Below are 22,587 nucleotides of genomic sequence, written 5' to 3' on the forward strand. Positions count from 1 at the left end.
AAAGAGATTTATTAAGAAGGAAAATTCACAAGACAGAACAGAGGAATTGTCACAGAGTCCTGGAAAATGTGGGGCAAGGTCCTATGCTGTTATTCCATGCCTGAGACTGTCTCAGCATCCAAGTTCCAGAGGGATAGAAGAGAGTGTGCCTTGTGCATCTCAGGTCTTAAGGTTCACCAGGGGCATGTACTTTGAGGTCATAGGCAGGTAGAGCAGTCACCTGCTGCATCTCTAGGGGCAGTGCTTCAAGGTCATAGACAGAACAGCTGTCCACTACAAGGGACCATTACTAACAGTATCTTATTTCCTCCAATTAAAGTTAAGCTAATATATCCCCAAAGTTCTTCATTCTGTCAGTCCATGTTAAAACCAGCATGAAATTCAATCACTTAGCTCAAGTTTTCCAATCTGTAAAATGGGTGCTTCATAATCTCAAAATCTCATGAATATTTTAAGTTGAAATAAAGCAGCAGGAAGCATTCTTTAGTATATATATAAAATTCATCCCTTCCCATCCTCATCCTGGCCAGAGAGAACTCCTTCATAAGCCATTGCATTTATACTGTAAGATGCCATCAGTACTGCCAAGGGTGTGTCTTGGTAGTTTCTGAGATAATTATCCCAAAATGTCTATAAGACTTGAGTTGGTTCCCCTGGAGGAGTAAGGAATCAAGTTTTGTGACTTTTATCACAGAGTCACAAATAGAGCTGGGGCCCTGGAAGGATGAGTGAGGGCAGAGGAGGATGAGTTAGTAGGAGAAGTGAAAAGAGAGAAGAAAATTCTGGATGCTTTTCAGAGGACCACTTTATTAGATAGCACAGTAGTGCCCAAGGAGAGAGCAAAGAAAAGAAATGGATGCTGGTTCTCTGGACGCCAGTGAGTTCCTGACAGAATGATAGAAAGATTTCCTTTCTGATAAACAAGTTCTTTCTTGTTGGTCCTTCTAAATGCTGGGGACCATTGTGATACATTCCCATATTTTGCTGAACCAAAGTGCCAAGCCCAGTACCAGTAACATCTAAAGTATAGTGTGGAAGATGCATCCTTGTTTTATGAATTGATAGTAAATACAAAAATCAAAGTGTTGCTAACTTAACTGTGGCATAGACTTTATTGTCATCCGAAATGTTTTGCCACCTGAAATTTTCATTTTAAACAAATGGAAGACATTTGGATGTCTATACAGATAGGTTCCTCTCATGTGTTGCTCTTGATCATACATATGAGGTCCAATACGTGTGAAATGAGTGGATTTTGTGACTGTCCTACCTAGTTTTATGTCAAATTGACACAAACTATAGCCACTTGAAAGGAGAGACCCTCAGTTGAGAAAATGCCTCCACAAGATTCAACTGTAAGGCATTTTCTTAATTAGTGACTAATAGGGAAGGGCCCAGCCCATGGTGGATTGTGCCATCCTGGGCTGGTGGTCTTGGGTTCTATAAGAAAGCAGGCTGAGCAAGCCATGAAGAGCAAACCAGTAAGCAGCACCCATCCATGGCCTCTGCTTCAGCTCCTGCCTCCAGGTTCTTGGCTTCTTTGAATTCCTGTCCTGAATTCCTTTCATAATGAACAGTGATGTGGAAGTGTAAGCTGAATAAATCCATTCTTCCCCAAGTTGCTTTGGTCGTGGTGTTTCATCACAGCAATAGTAACCCTAACTAAGACAATGACCCTTTGTTCCCACCTAAAGTTGCAGTCCTCCGAACTGTGTCTCTGCTAAGCAGCATTGATGTGTGTGCTTCTTCCACATAGTGAACTCAGTCCTTCCTGCAGTCGAGAGCATTAGCATCAATATATCACTTTTTACAAATGCACTTTCCTATTATCTCCAGAATTTCCTCCTGAGCCAGTGATGCCCTGTGAGTTTTGAGGCCCATGTGCAGCAATGACCAACAACTATGTCGTGATTGTCATTGATTGATCTAAGGCTCTGATATATAGTAGTCTCAGAGATGTTAAATGTGAAAAAACATTCACGCATTTGAATTGAGGAAACACACTAGGAATTCTCTTCAATCCTAAAATCCCAAGGGCTATCCTTCATGGACTGCATACGAGTTGGAGCTTTTCACATATGTGCACCAAAGGCCACATGTTTCAGGATTTCATGGCCTGGGAGAACATGATTGCCAAATTACAGTGGCTGTGGACCTACATCTGATGGATGGCAGGACCTTAGGTCCCTTCACTCCAAAACCTCAATGATCACTTCAGGAAAGAAGATTCAATTAATCTTGTATGAAAAATACCCAGCAATCTACTGGATTCTCCTCATTGACTTGTGCCTATTGAAGTTGCCTAGATGTCTGTTGTTACCCTACTCTTGGTGAAGCTGTAATGTGTATGCCGAGAGGGGGTGGTCTTCTAATGTTCCCACAATTGCAAATCTCACAGATGTGTTTTTCATGAAGAGATGGCAGCAATGGTCCTTTCCTTGTCACATTTTATTCTCCAGCTTCTAAAGCAGCAAGGCTTATTTCTAGAGTTCATTGAGTTGCCCCAACTTCGGCTGTTATATCTGTTGCCTTTGGGCTTCAAACCAGCTGAACTTTAAAAAAGAGATAGTTTTCATGATAACATTTCTGAAATGTCCTGGAATCTCTCAGCAGAATTCTTAATCTCTCACAATGAAAAATAATGTATGATACAGTCCCTGCTCTCTGAAACATCTTTTGTCTATAAACCAGTAGTGACCCCTGTGCATTTTAGTTTACGTAGAGTAAATAAGCCCCGAAGGTACAAGGGCCCATGTCCTAATGTGCTGGTTTGACGCAATGGTAAGGAACTTCTCTCAATTAGTAAACATAACCTTTCTCTGTAATGAATGTAAGACTCTCAATTTCTTGAATGTGAGCATTTTCTGAAATACACTTTGTGAATATTTTCATATTGTGGTAGTCAACATAAATGGTCAATGGCTGTTACTGTTTCTAGTAAGACTGGCAGAATCATTCTGGAAAGATTTCAAATCCAAAAAGAGAAGACTTAAACCAATTAAGTCAAATTATAGTAGAGTTCTAGATTTACATGTACAAAGACTTTGGAATGTGTGTTGACTTATTTTATAAGCTCCTATGGGTCACAAAAATAGGCCTTATGCTTTGTGGTCCCCACCCCCTTGGTTGCTTATGCAGCAACTGGCGTTTTGGGACAGTTGAATGGACAGCACATTCTTCTGGAGTGATATGTCTTTCTCAACCAGAAAATTTGTAATTTTTATTCCATCATGCTTTCTCTTTAGAGGAACTTTGTTCTTACTGACCTCTCGGGTACCTCTCACTCCTCTGTTCTTAAAATAATAAAATAAAAAAACCCCTTCCCATTTATTTGTGGAGTCCAAACTCCAATCCCAATGGAAGAGCAAAAGCATCTTCAGTTCCCTAAATGACCAAAGGCTTTCTCTGGCTTGCTGCCACTCTGCTGTGCCTCTCATTGCCAGTTTTAACCTTCTTCTCAGACAGCAGTATCAACAGTCCCTGTTACCTTGGCAACAATGATAGGCTAATAGAATTAGAATGTTTCAGGGCACCATTCTAGCATCATGTTCCTGGAACAAAAGAAAACAATGAAATTGTAAAATCTGATTTGTAATAACCTAGGGTCTGGTAGCTATTCTTTTTAGATTTATGTCATTTACTGGTATAAGGTTATGAATGTTAACATTTTAGTGATTTAAAAAAATCAGCCATAAAAAATAACATAAGAAGTCTGTATTAAGTTAGAGATTTCTGTTATGTGAGTTTATTAATAGGATACTCTCTAAGGGTATTCTTGTTTTACCTCAAAGGTTTGAAAATTCTACACTTCCTCTGCGGCCATTCTAAGCATAGAAAATGAAATGACACTCTAAGGACTTGGCCTCCCAAGCTCCCACATTCCGTACTCGAATTTGCTTGAAACCTGTTTTGGCAACTGCTGTTTGTTTCTATGTTAGCTTCCAGTTATCATAATGAATACTAGTGATAACTATAAGAAGCAAAGGTTTGTGTGGCTCACAGCTTTGGAGGTTCTAGCTCATGATTGGGTCACGGTCAGTGTTTCCCAAGAGTAAAAATCAGAATAGTAAATGTGACGCCTAAAAGTCAGCAGCACATGGAGGGGTGCCACCTTTACTGTGTTTCAGGGCATTGGAAAGAATTATGTTCCAATTCCAGATACATGGTTAAAATGAGTTCCCACTGTCCAAAACTGTAACCAGACGTAGAAGAGTGGTGGGCGGCAAGACTTTGGAAGCAGGATAAGTTTAACAATTATATTCTAATGCTGTGTCTTCTCTATAATTATGACATGGTTGGATATTCCAGTAACAAAACTGTCACAAACAAGCAATGTCCAGACTTAGATTTAGTTCCTACGTTAGTGCTTCTGCTAGTAAGTGAAGAAAGGATATTTAGAAATTGGACTTGTGAATAATAGTACTTTTCACAGCCGTCCCTGTTTGATGGATATAATGTTCTCCTCTCTGTGGAGCTTCCATAGTTTATAAGCTATTACTTTAAGCAAATATGTGCCCACTGGTATTAAGCATACCAACACTTGATATGTTCCTGGGTTGGTAATATGACTTGGTCCATGGTTTCATGTTTTGAAAAGGAAATTAAAGACTAGGCTAAGAGGAGAGAGTCCTGTTTTAAGAAGAGTTTTGTAAAATTGAAGTTGTAATTGTTTTCGGCCACTGTGATGGTTTTTAATTTTCTGAACAAGCTTATTGGTTTTCTCCTCAAGGACATTTACATATATTTCCACAGCTTTGAAGGTACCTCTGTCTCTGCCTCTTAAATTTTGACTTGATCTACAGGAGGATTCTTTACTATGTCCTTTTTAATTGAATCTACTTTTGTATTCTTTGTAATTCTTCTCACACTTATTATTCTGTTTTTATTTCTATATTATATCAGTTTGCCATAAAACAGGTATCATGTCTATTTTATTCACCCATGTAGACTAGATCCAGAAATTCTGATATGGTAGGTACTCAATAAATATTGCTTAAATGAGTAACTACACATGCATATATGAAGGAAGTAAAAAGAAATTCATGTGGACAGAGCATACAAGGCTGTAAAAGGATTGAAATGTGATGAACAATAAACAGAGCCTTGAAAATGAGTGATGATTGAGACAGTGGGCGGTTGTTTTCCTGACACATAGTGGACAGTGGGCAGTTACTTTCCTGACACATAGTGGACAGTGGGCAGTTACTTTCCTGACACATAGTGGACAGTGGGCAGTTACTTTCCTGACACATAGTGGACAGGAGCCGATTGTGAACAGAATGAGGTCCCAGAGTGTAGAGAAGTATATTGAAAAACAGGAAGTGCAATTATTTCAAAGGAAAGGCGTTCATATACATACAAAATACTCTGTGTTGACTAGAGATGTTTTTTAAACTAAGAAAAAAGGCCATATTTTTACATATTTATATTTACCACATCTATTCTAGGTTTTATATTTGAGCAGTCTTTAAGATACTTATGGAATATTCATTGATTGAATGAAGAAATGCAAAGATTTATCTCCTGAACACAATAACTTAATTTCATTTTAACTTAAGACAGGTATGAATTATAATAATTAAGGGTGTGTTATATGTCAAACATATAGTTTATTATGCTAAAGATGTTTCTGCTAGTATGAGAAGCCTATGTGAAGGATAGAGATGCTTCATTAGAATAAAAATTTTAGGATATTTTAAACATACATGCAAAAGTGTGTGTTATGTGCACATAGATGCACATGTATGTTTAGTGGTTTATAGAATATTTTAAGTGTGTCATCTCCCTTTCAGGATGAACTAAAAGCCAGTAGATTCAGAGCTAGCCTTCCATAGCAGGTAATTTAGTGAGGGAATACTTACTGTGATACAAAGAACAGGCCTGTTACATCTCAATGTCCAGGTTTTCTAGACTATATATTAGCAAATGGGGAAGGTATATGACATTAGCATAATTAAATCAAATTTCTCAGAGATAATGGCAGAGAAAGATACTGAATGTTGTTAAATAAAAGAGTAAGATAATAAATATAGTATGAGCTCATATTTGACTCTGTGGCCTTATGTGTACATATATATTTATATATCACAATCACACATTATATTATATATGCATGATATAATTTCTCAATACATAATCATATACAGAGTAGTGGTGATTGTGAAGTTCTCGTTGATTCTGACAGGCTCACTGTATTATTTTTAGTCTTTCAATAAGTGATTTTTTTCCTAGATAGGGTTTCTCTGCAGCTTTTAGAGCCTATCCTGGAACTCACTCTGTAGACTAGGCTGGCCTAGAACTTATAGAGATCCACCTGTCAGCCTCTTGAGTGCTGGGATTAAAGGCATGCACCACCACCGCTGACTAATTTGTTAATTCTTTGACACTTCTGTACAATGCATTTTGATCATATTTACCAATTCTTCGTCTTAATTCTTCCCAGATCCACATCCACCTTGATATCCCTCCAACTTCATGCCCACTTTTTGTGTGTGTGTTTTTAACTTAAAGGCTCACTGACTTCAATTTGTGCTGTCCGTGTACTTCTGAATGTGGGGGCCATCCAACTGCAGCATGAGTGACCTACCAGGAGCCACACCCTTCAAGGAAATTGCATTGCCTTTCACCAGAAGGCCCATAGCACCTCAGTTAATGGTACTGCAAATCTGGTAAAAAAAAAAAAACACAAAACCCAAGGTTGGGGCACTCACAGACCCCAAGGATAAACCCAGCAACTGTTATTTTGATAAATGGACATATGAAACCACCCTATAAATTCATACCACTCTTCTCATAGGTCTCAGACCTTCTCACAGCTCTCAGACCTCATCATAGAAGTTTCTTTGTGTGTGTTTGTGTGTGTGTGTGTGTGTGTGTGTGTGTGTGTGTGTGTGTGTGTGTGTGTGTAGTGGATGGTAATGAATGCAGAAACTCACAGCTGGTCAAAGAGGAAATGACTGTGGAGCTCTTAGCCACAAATGGTAATCTATTTCACCTGCCCTCTGAAAGGCTTAGGGACCTTTGTAGAAAAAAGAGAAGAAAGATTATAGGAACTAGAAGTTGGGGAGGACAGGAGCAAAGCAACATTTTTTTTGGACATGACAGGACTGCTGGACTCATGAACTCACAGTAGCTGTTGTTGCCTGGACACAACCTGTACATGACCAAGCCAATATGGGAAGAGGGTATATGTTCTAAGATTTCTCAGAGGTTACAGACAGAAGACTCTCTGTCTTAACTGCTTTGGACTATAAGGGGTTAATCACCTTTGCTCATTTCTAATTGGCCAAAGCTGGCACTTTGTTACTTTTGTCTTTAAAAGCAAAAAGCCAAGAAATCCAGAAATCCAAGAAATACACTGGACTAGGCAAAAAATTTTAATGTGTCTAGTGAGATTTTTGTCTTCAATTATTGAGTATTTTCTGAATTTTGAAAAATCATATGTAAACAAAGATCTTAGATTAAAACATAAACATTGATATGGTGATATTTTACTTGTGCTGAAATGTGATTTTATTTGTATGTTAATAAGTAAAAGTGCCTGGGGGTCAGAGCTAATAACAAAACATTTAGCAGAAGTCTGGCAGTGGTAGCACATGCCCTTAATCCTGATCACATGACAGACAGATCTCTGTGTGTTCAAGAACACCACCAGCATGGAGACACATGCTTTTAATCTCAATACCAACCATAGAGACCTGGAGGTCTGTATAGATAGACAGTGACAAGGAGGTCATGTGGTTGGGTTTACAACCAATGAGAAGGCAGAACAGAAAGTCAATAAAAAGACAGACGCATAGGAAGTAGATAAGAAGATGGTCTTGGTCTTAGCTCTTGGCTGCTGCTCTGACCTCTTAGGCTTTTAACTCTGCATTTGGCTCTGTGTTTCTTATTTAATAAAACCATTCAGAATTACATCTACACATTGACCATAAAATGTACTGTGGGTTAGTTGATTCTCCTCTTTTCTAGGTTTTCAGGTAGCTCACCATACTCACTAGCAACATTTCAACACAATCTTATAGCTTAAAAATCTTCTTGGGTGCTTGCCAGAGGGATAGAAAACACACCAAGCAGGTGCAGAGGACCTTCTCTATACCTGAGAGACTATCAGTGCCCATCACCTGGATTGCTGTTGCTGATCTGGCCGGCTTGGAGGATTTTCCATTCTTCCTTAGTTGCTCCACATCTCCTTCCAAACCCCTCCCTGTATCAAAGAGAACACTCCCTCCTAGCAGAAGTTCATCCAGCCCAAAGTTCTTTCTTTCAGAGCGTGAAAGCTTGCCTTCGGTGAAGTACCAAGAGCATGAAGATGTCTGCTGAAAATTTGCCTTACGCAATGGTGCTGCAGTCTACTCAGCTACTTAATTAGAATGAATATCACAGGTTGTATGCAGGCATGGAGCACGCTCACTGTCTCTCTGAAAGATTGCCTGGAGAGAATGGGAGAAATAACTAGCACTTAGAGATGACTGGGGCACCTGTGTCCTACACATTTGATTTTACATTTTATTTTGGATGTCTATTCTAGACAGTAAACTGAAGAGTTGTTTTTGCTAAGATCATTTCAACACCTATCATCTACTTTGACATTCAAGCCTCTTATGTCCTTGCCACATACTTACTGTCTGTCTCATCTCAGGCCACTTTCTTGCACTTGTTCTGTCAGAGTCCACCATGAATGTTTAATATTTAAAGGCTGGGATCGTTTTGCAGGTTTTAGTTTAATGGTAACCATAGCACGCATGCACATCCATTATTGATAGCCAAGGCACATTGCATGTCCTTTGGCATCCTCTTTTCTTTCGCTCTTAGTATCACTCGAGGGCTACTGTCTTTGGGATTCAGCGCTGCTGTTGCTGTGACAAAGGGATGAACTGACAGCAGTCCATAATGGTGTAAACTGTTCATGTGGGTGGAGGTGACCATGCTAAAAAGAGAGACAAAGGCAGAAAGTGACAGGCCACGGAAAGTCCGGTTTCGAATTGCCTCATCTCACAGTGGGAGAGTTCTGAAAGAAGTCTACGAAGATGGACAACCACCGGGCTCCCTGGATTCTGAATGTGCCAGTGTGTGTGGAATAGATGGACTAAGAGACTCTGAGGGACAGCAGAACGGCCATATTGGATCAGAAGATCATGAGCACGAGAAAGAGCAGGATAACTTGCTGGTATTAGCCAGGACAGCCAGTGAGAAGGCTTTTGGAACAAGAAGAGTCAACATTTTAAGCAAAAATGGTACAGTCAGAGGCGTCAAATACAAAGTGAGTGCTGGCCAGGCTCTGTTTAACAATTTGACCAAAGTGTTACAGGTAAGTCATTACACTTCCCTGCTCTGAGCTTTGCTCCTCACTCACAATCTCTACCTCTCAGTTCGCCAGAGTAGATTCAGCATCTTATTCCTCAGACTTCATGGGTCACTATCCAGACAATATGTGCACAGCCACCCATTAAAAATAGGCTCATTGTTCTTGGCAAACTAGATTGCCTTCTCATAACCAGATTTCTGATCTTCTCTGATGTGTAATGACTAGCCCAGGATCTCTGTTTCTTAACAAAGAAAGAAGATAGTAGACTAGAGTGTTTCTTCAAAACCTAGAAGCCAATTTCTTTCTGTTCTATCATCCTCAAATCAGCATCCTTTGCTACTTATATTGATAGCTACACCAGAAAAGCTGAGTGCTCACATTTGGAATAAATGGGTTCAGTGGTACAGTTATAAAGACCAATGGGACTTCCTCTCATTTTCAAGGATGGTATACTTTTTTTTTTGCAGTCCATTTCTCCATTAATTTGTTCATAATAGCTTTAAAGCAGTATTTGGAAACGCTATAAAAATACAAAGAGATTCAGACTTCATAGTAAACAAGCTTAAGATGTGTTAGGTTCTGTACATGAACATAGGTATGTGTTATAGATCCGATGCCTTTGACAATGATCTAACATTCAGGAAAATGTTTCAAATTTCCTGGAGGTATTAGTAGAATTATTTTTGTTGTTGTTGTTGTTAAAAAATATCAGCTCAGGAATAGTATTTATAATCACTATGCTTAACATAGCAACTCATTGTTTTCATTGTAATTATATTTTCTATTATTTTTAATATTTATGTAAAATGAACTCTCACAATAAACTATTCAATTCTTCTACAGTCTATAAGGAAGCAGGGATGATAGAGAGAAAAGATTTCAAACCAAATGTCACTCCAATATATTTTACTTCAAAGGAAGTTTGTGAAAAGATCAAATCATGAGAATATAAAGAAATAAATTTAGATCTTAACCAAAGAAAAAGAGTAGCTAAGAGTAGTGGTTATTTACATATGCAGAACTTAGTCATGAATGATTTAATATATGATGGATGGGAGTCAAAATCAGAGACTGATAATCATGCTTTACGAGATAGGGACTGTTATTGCATAAATTTGTAGAGATATGGCAGCCGGGTTAAAGAAAACCTTCTGGGAATGAGTTCTGCTCATTATGAACATTACTATTGTCAAGCTGTAGACCAAGCTTCTGCATGACAACTGGTTCTACAATGTGTGCATTCCCTGTGGTTAACTCAGCTTCTTAGTGTTTGAACTGCTTTATGGTTGAAGGTTTGTTCGTAAAACTGCTATTTTATTTCTGCACTTTGATTTGCAGAACACTGTCACTTACGAATAAATACCATAAACTCCAAAACCTACAAGGGAAGCTCTAGCTTCCTCCCTCTGCTTTCACCCCAATAGTGCTACAAATGCATAAGACATTGAGAGACAAAGGAAACTTCAAAGTCAAAGTTTCTAGATTACCTTAAATATTTACTCGCCTAGTTTTCTATGCATGACTTGGTACACAATTTTATGAGAACAAATCCGGCAAACTTTTTTTGATAATCTCATCTACCCCAAACTTTAAAATAATCAGCATTTGTAATTATAAAGTTTTGGCGTTATCTGTAGTTTTATCATAATCATCATTACCATGAAATGAATGTTATTTGATCTCCGCAGGGAGAAACATAGGTAAAAGGAGCGGTGGCTTTGGACCGAGGCTGCCATTTGCTCTACTCAAAGGGCTTCTATTCACTTCATTGTAAGAACAGTAACTCTGTGTAATATGAGCAAAAAGACTTAGGGGGCATTGTGTAGAGAACAGATTTGACTCCTTGATGCTTGATAAAGAACGTGCACGTCTTAAAGGGCACCCTATGTCTTGTCCTGGGATGACTGAGATGAACAGGTTTCCATAGGTCTCTCCCATTAGTAGAGAAGGCAGCAGAGATGCATAGAGGCCGACGGTGGAAGCTAATCATTCCACCACACCCATTACCACTACCAGGTGCGACTTCTTGGATCTGCATTTTCCTTAACTTCTGCAAGCTATGCAGCAAACTTGCCTGGGTGTCACCATAATTTAGTGATTTATTTCAGGGAGGAAAAATTGAGTGACCAGTTTCTCTGACATCTGGTTAATATAATATCTGGCTGATATAAAGCCCATCTTAGTGAACGAGGAGCCATGATTGAAGAAACAGTTAGACCTTGCTTCCTGTTTTAGGTTATAAAATCTCAAAGCACTCAAATTGAAACTCGAGGGGAAGTGATAAATAAAGAGAAAACCATACAGAGTCCACGTGAGACGCTTGGCTTCCTCTCTGTTACTTCCTTGTGTGGTTACTCCTTTGGCATAAAGCTTTGGCTCCACTTCTCACAGGTTTCAGCTGTACAGAGAGGAGTTGATGAAATGATCCTGTAAAACATTTTTACTTCTTGGTGGTACTTGTTTAGAAACTTGACTCTCAAGTGGATATCTGAACTTGTTTCTATTCTGTTTGTTAATTGACACCACAGAATACCAGATAATGGAGGATGCACAATATTTATCAAGGTGATGGGTAGTAGCGACAGGAAGTAAAGAGACTGTGATCAGTCACCTGGTGGCCAAGTGGGTTTGGCAGGGGAGTGGGGATGGATCATACAAGGATCTCCAGTTGGTCTGGATTATAGGTCTTCAAATGCAGAGGCTGTTTTTTGTTTGACCCCTGCCACAGATCTCAAGAAGACAATGCTTAAGAGAGGCTAATGTGGAAATCCAGAAACCTAAAATCTAGTTTTTGCCTTGAAATGTGCATTGGTCAGAAACTCTCAAACTAAAGCTTGGAATTTGCTTCTGTTAGAAGCTTTCTAGTTTATTCTTACACATGTCAAAGTTTGAAAATAACTCACCAGCTGTTCAAAAGGTAAATTTACCTGGGTCCCTAGGGTAAAGTAAGAGTCCTTCCCATTGCCTATGCTGTCAATATTTAATGGGAAAAAATGAAGGAGACGTGCATCGAGGTGAGATTCTGATCAGGTTGGGTTACTGGGAAGATCTCCTGGAGCTGAAGATGAGCCATGTTTCCTAGTCAAGTCTAAGCTCATCAATTAGTTAACTTGAGACAGGCCCACAGGTGTTACCAATGCAGTCTGAGGTTGGTAACCTCTATAGCACTAGCAATTCTACTCTAAGGATAGTTTTCTATCTAGCAATGTGAATTTAATCCTGATTATTGGAAAATTTTACAATACCCACACCACTTCTTTTTCCTCTTTTCTCCCCTCCCCCTCCCCCAGTCAGCTATCATGTGTAAAACAAATTGTAAGGGTGCTGAATGGCACACTGCTATTATGGCCCAGTTTGCAGGATGAAATTGAGGTACTCTTTGTTCTTAGCAGCAACATTAAATAAAGTGTCTTAGTGTGGATCCATGATGCAGATAATCAAAGTTGCTTAGACTTGCCAATATATTGTTATGGGTTTATATTTTAGATGGTTCCTTGACCTTATCTTCCAATTTAGGATAGTCTTATAGAATATACCATTTTAGTTTCCATAATTTTAATTTCCTCTTGTCCAAATTTAAGATTATCAAAGAAAAATGAGTTCAAAGAAGGACCTTGAATACATAGATTCTGTCTGTATGTATACATGCATATCTCTTGTTATTGTAGTTGTATGTAGAAGCATTTTAATGTTTTAAAACAAGATGAAAGGTAATATGTTGGCATAACAATTTGTATCATGCACAGAGCTTTCTTGTATATTATTTTTACTAAAAAATCTGATGAAAGAGGCAAGAAAATTATTGTTATGTCCCCTGTAATAATTAGAAAAATTTTTACTTTTCATAATAACTTTTAAAAATTATTATTACAATGCGTGCAATCCATACTTTTTAATAATACATGTTTTTAGTGTTATAGATCAAGTACATGGTTCAAAGCTAATAATACATGAATTCTTATATTTTTCTTCTTTTAAAAGTATAATATCAATATAAAAATGCCCAAATTTACCTTTTAAGATTGAATACTGATGAATACAAATATACACATTATATATAATTTATAAGACTAAATATATCATGTTATGATATAATCTAATCTTTTAAAATTTCATCATTTGTTTATGAGGTTTTAGATTTTATCATTTGTTTAATGTTTGGTTTTCATCTAGGGAAGGTCTGAAGAAATAGACAGTATTTACTCAGTTTTAACAGTATCTTTTTTTTTATTTTTGAAAAGCACAAATTAATTTTTTAAAATAATTTTTATTAAGAGATTTCCTATTCATTTTACATACTAACCACAGATTCCCTTATCCTCCCTCCTCCCATCCCCCAGTCTTCCCCCCAACCCACCTCCCATTCCCACCTCCTCCAAGGCAAGGTCTCCCATGGGGAATCAGCAGAACCTGGTACATTCAGTTGAGGCAGGTCCAAGCCCCTCCTCCCTGCACCAAGGCTGTGCAAAGTGTCTCACCATAGGCACTAGGTTCCAAAAAGCCAAAAGCCATCGTTTCTAATTGATTAAGTTGTTACAAGATTGCAAAGATTTCCCTTAAGAAAGCTTGATTCTCAGACCTGTCCACTGAATTAGAATGGATGATAGTCACAGAACTTTCTGGAAGTACTTTTATCCATCTCTGGTTCATGGAATATAGATCTGGTAATACACTATTATTCCATGGCATACTCTTGATGAGTCTGTGGCCTTGGTGGCTTACTTGAATCATTCAGTAAAAGCAACAGCAATCATACTTAACATTGATTAACTCCTCAACACTGGGCAGTACTCATATTACATGTATGTACTGACATATTTATTCCTCACAGGAATCTTAAAAAATAGTATTGGTATTTACAAATTAGTTATTGTAGCACTCTTTTTTCTGTATGAGAAAAAATTACTTTGTAGAATTTAAAGTGTCATTTGTTCAGAAAAATTCTTACAGACAATTCGTGAGGATGTACTGCCTTTCTAGTTATCAGGAACGAGGAATGAACCTTAGGACGTCTGATATGATCTCAAATATTGTAGACTTCACTAAGAACACTCTTGACTTATTGTCCCCAAACCAGGAAAAACAGAGCTTCCAAAATGAGTTGGCACTGCTGATATATTAATTAAAGAATTACAGACTGATAGACCTTATAGTCCCATGATTAACATTTCTTTACTCTTGATAACATTAGACACTGGGCAGAACCTCAGTAAGCATCTTAATTATTCTTAGTTGTAATTGAAATTCTGTGAAAGGAACAAGAGAATTATCATTGTTGCATCTCTCTTGAGAATAGTTTTTAAGAATTATTATCACACACACACATACCTTTTGAAAAATGTTAGTGAATTAAGTAAAATCCACTTAATGGTTGTTCCCCTCTGTTCCATTTCATTTGGAGATTTCCTGTCTAGGGTGGGGCTGGAGTCTGCATGTAGGGCTGTTGCTAGCTTGCTCCATCTCTTCTTTCTGTTTTGATTCTCTTCACTAATGTAAAGACACCCATTGCATACTTATCAAGAAGCAGTGGACCTGCCCTGAGTAGTCAGTTTTGTAGATGATGGTCCAAAGCAGGTTCTGAAAGAATTATCTATGAATTTGGTTTTGCTTCCCTTCTCCAAAGGATTCTCTGTGGGTTTTTTTTTTGACATAATATTTTCTGCTACTCATTCTTAGTTTCTTGAATATATTATTCTCCCTTTAATTTTCTGTTAGTAGATCATCATTCCATTTGTATTCCTTTCTCTTGTGTTTCTTTTTCTTTTTCTAGTTTAGCTCTGCTTGTAGACTGAGGACTGTAGGTTAATCTGTGTAACCTAGGATTTTTAATTCTGATCCTACACATCTTCAGATAATTAGCACTTATTTTTTCCAATTTCTATATATTTTGTTGAAACCTTTAGCTCTATCGATATCGCCCACTGTCCTCGCTTTGTGAGACTCTTCTATTGTTATGACATTTTAATTTGTGTAACTTTGATTTTGGTTACATGACCTCAACCTTAGGAATCTGTCTAAAGTCAGACTCCAGAACAATATCCTGAGAGAGCACACACTCAGCAAGATGACTTGTAACCATCAATAAGCTCTTACAAACAGCACACAGTAACCACACAATTAAGGAAACTAGCCTATGACTTCTCAAATCATATTTTTGTAATAATCTTTATTGAGACATAAATCATATATAATAATTTTATTCACCCATTTTAAGTGTACCATCAGATGCTTTTAGTGAATTTATTAAACTGTACGTTTGTTATTTTTTTGTTTTATTTTTATTTTTTTATGTAAGTTTTTTCCCCCATTTTACATACCAACCACAGTTCTGCTTCTCTCCCTTTCTCCCCACTTCTTTCTCATCCATTCCTCAGAGGGGTTAAAGCCTCCCATGGGGAGTCAACAAAGTCTGGCACATCAAGTTGAGGCAGGACCAAGCCCCTCCTCCCTGTATTGAGACTGAGCAAGGTATCTCTCCATAGGGAATGGGCTCTAAAAAACCAGTTCATGTACTAGGGATAAATCATGGTCCCACTGCCAGTGGCCCCACAAACTGCCCAAGCCACACAGCTGTCACCCACATTCAGAGGGCCTATTTTGGTCCCATGCAGGTTCCTCAGCTGTCAGTCTAGAGTCAGTGAGCTCCAACTAGCTCATGTCAGCTCTCTCTGTGGATTTTCCCCATCATGATCATGATCCCTTTGCTCATATAATCCCTTCCCCTTCTCTTCTACTGAACCCTGGGAACTCCACCTAGTGCTTAGCTCTGGATCTCTGCACCTGCTTCCATCAGTCAATGAAGGTTCTATGATGAGAATTAGGGTAGTCATTGATCTGATTACAGGGGAAGGCCAGTTCAGGGACCCTCTCCACTACTACTTGGAGTCTTAGCTGGGGTCATCCTTATGGGTTCTTGGGAATTTCCCCAGCACCAGGTTTCTCCCTAACTCCATAATGGTCCCCACAGGAGCATTTGCTATTTATAAACTATTTAAGAATATTATTCATCGTCCAAACAGAAAATCTGTAAGCATTGATTTTCATTTCTCTCCCCTCCCTCCTGCGTTTCCTTTCTCCAAATTTTCCAGTGCTATAGGAAATTTCTTATCCACTTTCTAGTTACCTGCCTAATATTTCCATTTAAGCATATTCCTCTTATGTAACTGTAGTTATGCATTCATTGGCCAACAGCTCCACATTCCTCAGTTCTTGCTAGTCACTCAAGTGTCTGGTAACCACTATTCTACTCTCTGGAAGGTCAGCATTTTATATATCATGAGATCATGTTGTATTTGTATGCATATTTAGCTTAATTTCAGCTAACCTGAAAGACTATCAACATTGTTGCAAATTTCCACTTTTTATGGTGGAATAGTATTCTGTTATCTTTATGCCACATTTTCATATTTATTTATTCACTAATGGTGACTTAGGTTGATTACATGTTTTAGCTGTTGTGACTAGTGCTGTAATAAAACAGGTGTGTAGATAACTCTTTGCCCAGGGTATGTTTTGTGTGCATGTAGTTGAGGGTGTGTATTCTATAGCTATTGAATGGAATGCTCTGTAAATATCTATCAGGTCTGTTTTGTCTAGGGTATAGTTTAAGTATGTTTCCTTGATAATTTTTTTTTTTTTGGTCTGGAAAATCTGTAATCTGTCCATCATAGAAGATGAGATAGTGAAGTTTCCTACTGCCATTTAATGTGGCCTAACTCTTCCTTCATATCCATTAGCACTTGCTTTATGCTTCCAGGTCTCAGGTTTGGGGTGTATATACATTTAGAGTTGTTATCTTGTTAAGCTGACCTCTGGGTGCAGTAACTTTCGTGATATCTTTTTACGGTTCTTGCAGGTATAAAGTCTACTTTATCTGATGAAAATATAGCTCCTCATGCTGTCTGTTGGTCTCCATTGCATGGATTATTTTTTCTATCCTCTTACTTTCAGATGACATTTTTTTTTCCCCTGAGACAGGGTTTCTCTGTGTAGTTTTGGTGCCTATCCTGGATCTTGCTCTGTAGACCAGGCTGGTCTCAAACTCACAGAGATCTGCCTGGCTCTGCCTCCCGAATGCTGGGATTAAAGGCGTGCACCACCACCGCCTGGCGTGATGACGTATTTGTTTTTACAGGAAAAATATGTTTCATTTACATTCCAATTGGTTGAGTCTTGGTTTTTGTTTTTTAATCCACATACCTATTGTATGTCTTTTAATTGCAGAATTTAACCCATTTATATCCAAAGTAATTATTGACAGACAAAAAAATACCACTGTCATTTTGGTTACTATTCTGACTTGGTTTATGCTTTCTTTGTGGTTACATGGTTTTTCCTCGAATAGTATGTTTTATTCATTGCTTTTCTGTTTTTAGTGTATCATTATAGGTTTCCACCTTGTGATTACTATGGTACTTACAAAACTCTGTAATTGCAACAGACATTTTAATCTGATAGCAATGTAACTGTGGTCATAACAACATTCCACACTTTCATTCTCCTACTTCTCCCACATTAAGTTTTTGATGTTATGTATAATATATAACTCTTTATATTGTATATTCCTTAATGAATCATTGTAGCTACGATTTTTTTCATTTTTGGGTATGTGTGTGCATGTGCACGTATTTGCAGGTGCTCAGGTATGCCATGTGGAGGCCAAGGTATTCCCTCAGGTGCTGTCCATCTTGTTTATACTGAGACAGAACCTCTCACCAGGACCAGGGCTTCACTCATTTGGCTATTCTGGCTGGCCAATGAGGTCCAGAGATCCCCCTGCTTTTGCCCCTCCAGGTGGGGCATTAAAAGTGTAAACCACCATGACTGACCGGCCCATTGTATGGGTGCTGGGGTGGAACATATATCCTCATGCTTGTATGACCCTCCTTTCCCTTAATGATTTTGCTTTTTAAATTTCGTATTAGTATACAGATTAGAGCATTCTAAGTTTGACTCAGTGTTTACATTTACTACTGTCCCTAGCATTCCTTACAAGACAAGCGCAGCAATGAGCTCCCTCAGTTGTGTGTCTGAGAAAGTCTTTGTTCCTCATTTATATCTGAATGGCATCGTTTCTGACCACAGTGCTCTTGGTTGGCAGGCCTCCATTCAGTACTTTGAGTGTGTAATCCCACCCCTCATACCCTGTAATGTTTCTGCTGAGATGTTTGATTCATAGGCAGTTCCTTGTATGGGATTTTCTTTATGTTGCTGCTTTCAGAATCCTCTCTTGATTCTGAACATTGATAGTTTGATCAGAATATGCTTCTGGTGATTTTATTTTGATGAAATGTGACTGGTGCCTTTTGACTTTTTTGAGCCCTGGTATTTATATCTTTCTGCAGGTTTGGAAAGTTTCATGCTGTTACTTCTATAAGTAAGCTTTCTGTTCCTGTCTCTCATCCCTTTTGAAGCTAATGACTTGTCCTTTTGCTCTTTAGATGCTTTACTACAAATCATTTAAGCTTTCATTCCTTTTCATTCTTTTTTCTTTTTCTCCTCTGATTGGAAAATTTCAATGTCTGGGTTGCCACCAGCCGGCCCATCCAGAATCCCAGACTAGAATTAGTAAAGATGTAGTGCCACCAAAGAACGCCAACAAAAGTTCAAAGAGGCCACTGTCTCATCAGATATGCAGGCATCAACATAAGGACACCCGGATGATGAAAAACCAGAGAAACACAGCACCGTCGAAAGACACCAAGAAAGCTCTAGAAATGGACCAAGATGAAAAGGAAATCTGTGAAATGACGGACAAAGAATTCAGAATTATTCTTTTAAAGAAGTTCAGAGAATTACAAGAAAATACAGACAAAAAACTAAGTGAAATTCGGGAAATCATTCATGAACAACATGATATGTTTGACAGAGAAATAAAAGTTAATCATTTCAAACTAAAAATTCTAGAGATGAAGCATACAATAAGTGAACTGGCGAACTCAACAACAGGTTTCAACAGAAGACTCGATAAGGCTGAAGGAAGAATCAGTGAGCTGGAAGACTGGACATACGATTCGAGACTTTAAGAAAGCATTGAGACAGCAGAGCCAGACAGCCTCACTTTGGTGGCTTGCTCATGCTGATGGAGTTTCTGATATATTTCAAAATGTGTACAACAGCAATATAAGCATTTTAGTCTATAAAATTATATACTTATATAAATATGCCAATGCCTGAGTCATTATTGCCTAGAGGACATTTACAAAATTGTGAACTAAATAAAATAACATACAGAAAATTTTAATTAAGAAAAGTTTATTCATGTGCACAAACACTAATAATTTGAGGTCTCTTTTCTCAAGTTTATTTTCCCAATAATCATTATTTTACCTGACTTCTGACAAATTTGCCTTATAACATTTCCTTGGGAGAGAAATAGATTATAATTTTTCTTGTAACTTTTCTACAAATTTAATAAACAACAGCAGTATTCAATATCTTATCAATTTCTAAGCAAGAAGTTGGAATTGTGCAATAGTTAAGTTGATCTTTTCCTCCTATATAAAATTCATGGGCTGTAACTTTCTTTCTTTCTTTCTTTCTTTCCTTCTTTCTTCCTCTCTCTCTCTCTCTCTCTGTCTCTCTGTCTCTTTCTCTTCTTTATTTCTTTTCTTTTTTTTTTTGGTTTCAATACAGGGTTTCTCTGTGCATCTCTGGCTATCCTGGAACTCACTCTATAGACCAGGCTGGCCTGGAACCCAGAGATCCTCCTGCCTCTGACTCCTGAGTCCTGGGACTAAAGGCGTGCGCCACCACCGCCCAGCAAAGTCTATAATTTCTCTACATGGAAAGCCTGTAGAAGTTTTGTTGGTCCACAAGAGGAATAGAATAGTGAAAGTCAGTGTCTGGATTTGCCCTGGATAATTTCTGGGAAAAGAGAAGGGGCAGCTAGAGAGTCTGAGCACCAGACTGGTGGGAACAAATGATGGTCATCTTAGGTAGAACAGGGAGAAGATCGAGATGGGCTGCAGTCGCAGGGGAAGTTGAGGGGTCCAGAGATTGACAGGAGTGACCTCATGGGTTCAAGCTAAAGCAGCATGGAGAGTCCCAGTACCAGACCATGACACCGAGCATCCGATCTTATTTGCATACCACGATAGAATGGAACCAGGTTCATTTGCCCTCATGGGCGTCTAGGGAGCACTTTCCTTAGACAGCTGTCAGCGCTGTGCTTGCATGGCATCTGGAAGAAGTGACTACCTCCCCTGTAATGAAGGTCTTTCTGGATTCCTTCCAACCTGTTCCCATTATCCGTGTATGTTTACATTGATCCAAGACTCATGACTTCCCCCTGGATGGAAGCTGTAACATTGCCACTCAGATCAAACAAGCTGATTATGTAAGAATTGAGGCTTATGGCATCTATGCTTAATACAGGGTGGATCATGATTACTGCTCACTTGAATATGTTAGTCTTCTGTTGCTGCTGAAATGGACTGCCATTAGTTTTGAGGCTTAAAACAATGCAGACATATTGCTTTATAATTATGGTCATCAAAAGACTGAGTGTTACAGTATTAAATCAGGGTTTTGGCATAACAATCCCTCTGAAGATCTAAGAATGTATTACTATTATTTTCCGGCTTCCACAGGCTGCCCACATGTCTTGGCTCTCAGCCCTGGACAAGTCTCACTTTTGCTTCCATTAGTGTGTGCCGTCCCTGACTTTTCTTCTTTACCCCCCCACATAAGCATTTGTGATCGCTCTGGGCTCCCTGAAATAATCTAAGACAACCCACCATTATTATTTGGATCTGGAATGATTCCTCAAAACTCCTACGTTCAAGACGTGGTTCCCAGCTGGCAGTAGAACCGAGAGGTGGAAGAAACAAAAGGACCTGGGACCTTATGGAAGTAGGTCATGGGGAATGCTTTATAGCTTTATTGTTTGTCCGACACTTGTATGCTCCTTTCTTCTATTCTCTGTTCATTATGAGGTGAGTTACTCTGCTCTACCACACTCTCTCTGACATGATGCTTCATCTCACCACCGGATGAGAAGCAACAAAGCCAACTGACTGTGGACTGAAACCTCTGAAAACGTGAGGCAAATTAAACTTTTCCTCCTTGAGTTGTCTTTCCCCGAGATTATTTATCTCAGCATCAGAAAGCTTCCTTTACAGAATAAGCTAGGACTGCTAAATGGAGTCATTGCTATGACTATCCTCAGTGAGGTGGTTCAGAAGCACTGGAGTTGCTTTGCAGAAAGAGCTTGGAAAGGTTTGGAAATGTGGGGGAGAGAAGCCCACGGATGATGTGAATGCAGCTTAATGGAAGACTATGGTGAGCTCAGAAGACCAAAGTGCTGGTAGGAATACAGATAGTGAAGCATGTTCAGATGGGAACAGAGACTCTACTGGGAACTGGACTAGAACATTCATGCTACATTGTAAAGGAACATTCTTTATTTAGGCCAGACCCAGAGACTTTGTGTCCAGCCATATTTAAGGGTAACTGACTACCTAATCTGGTAGAGAAAATGTCAATGCATTCAGGTAATGTCATGATTATGGTTGGCTGCATAGAGCCTGATTCACAGTGAGAATGATGAAAGGGCAGAATAGAAATATTTGAGATACTTAAAGTTTGTCAAGACAAGAAATGCATAAGTTGGGGTTGAGGAAGGTGAGGTTGCTGAATAGTTAGTACCATTAGAAAGAAATCTAGTACTTGGAGGAATAGGTCAATGGGGGTTTGACTTTTTTTTTTTAGATAGGTCAATGGGGGTTTGACTTTTGTATACGTTTTGTCCCTCTCCATTCTTGTCTTCCCCTTCATTGTCCTGCCATGAGTTAAGCCATTTTGCACTGCCACATGTTCCTTCCTATGATGTTGTCTTCAACAGGAATTCAGAAGCAACTAACGTAAGTAATGCTGACAGAAACCATGAGCCAAAATAGACCTAGCCTTTCTCCTATAAGCTGTTTTTCTCTGGAGTTACTACACCAACATGTCTGGATTTTTAGTGTCTACAAAATCCTTTTGTCAGGTAAAAGAATATACTTACAGGTTATGATACGGGTATTTTGTCACTTATTATTCTGCCTACTCTTTCTGATATTAAAGTAATTTTGTCCAGAGGATATTAAGGTTGTGTAATAGACTAAAGTCTTGTCCCATGCTATTTTGTTTTTATATAGAGATATCATATTATCATATATGTGTCATGGCTACCTGAGAACAGAATGCAATTCTAACCTTTTGATATAGGTGTTGGCTGATAAGGTAGTAACAGATAGGGTATCCTTGGAGGCTCAAAGTAAACATGCATGATTACACTC

At 38.6% G+C, this 22,587-nt stretch overlaps 1 protein-coding gene across 1 annotated transcript in view; it reads left to right on the forward strand.

The window, feature by feature from the left end:
• Window positions 1–8,926: 8,926 nt before the first annotated feature.
• The window catches only part of Grxcr1 (glutaredoxin and cysteine rich domain containing 1), a 114,529-nt gene continuing 100,868 nt past the window's right edge, over window positions 8,927–22,587 (forward strand). Inside the window, exon 1 of the mRNA XM_052735907.1 lies at window positions 8,927–9,310. Coding sequence (XP_052591867.1) covers window positions 8,927–9,310 — 384 coding nt within the window. The remainder of the gene's footprint in view (window positions 9,311–22,587) is intronic.

The sequence above is a fragment of the Peromyscus californicus genome, unplaced genomic scaffold (assembly GCF_007827085.1).
Source record: "Peromyscus californicus insignis strain IS unplaced genomic scaffold, ASM782708v3 Scaffold_13__1_contigs__length_99412109, whole genome shotgun sequence".
In the NCBI taxonomy this organism is placed as follows: Eukaryota; Metazoa; Chordata; class Mammalia; order Rodentia; family Cricetidae; genus Peromyscus; species Peromyscus californicus.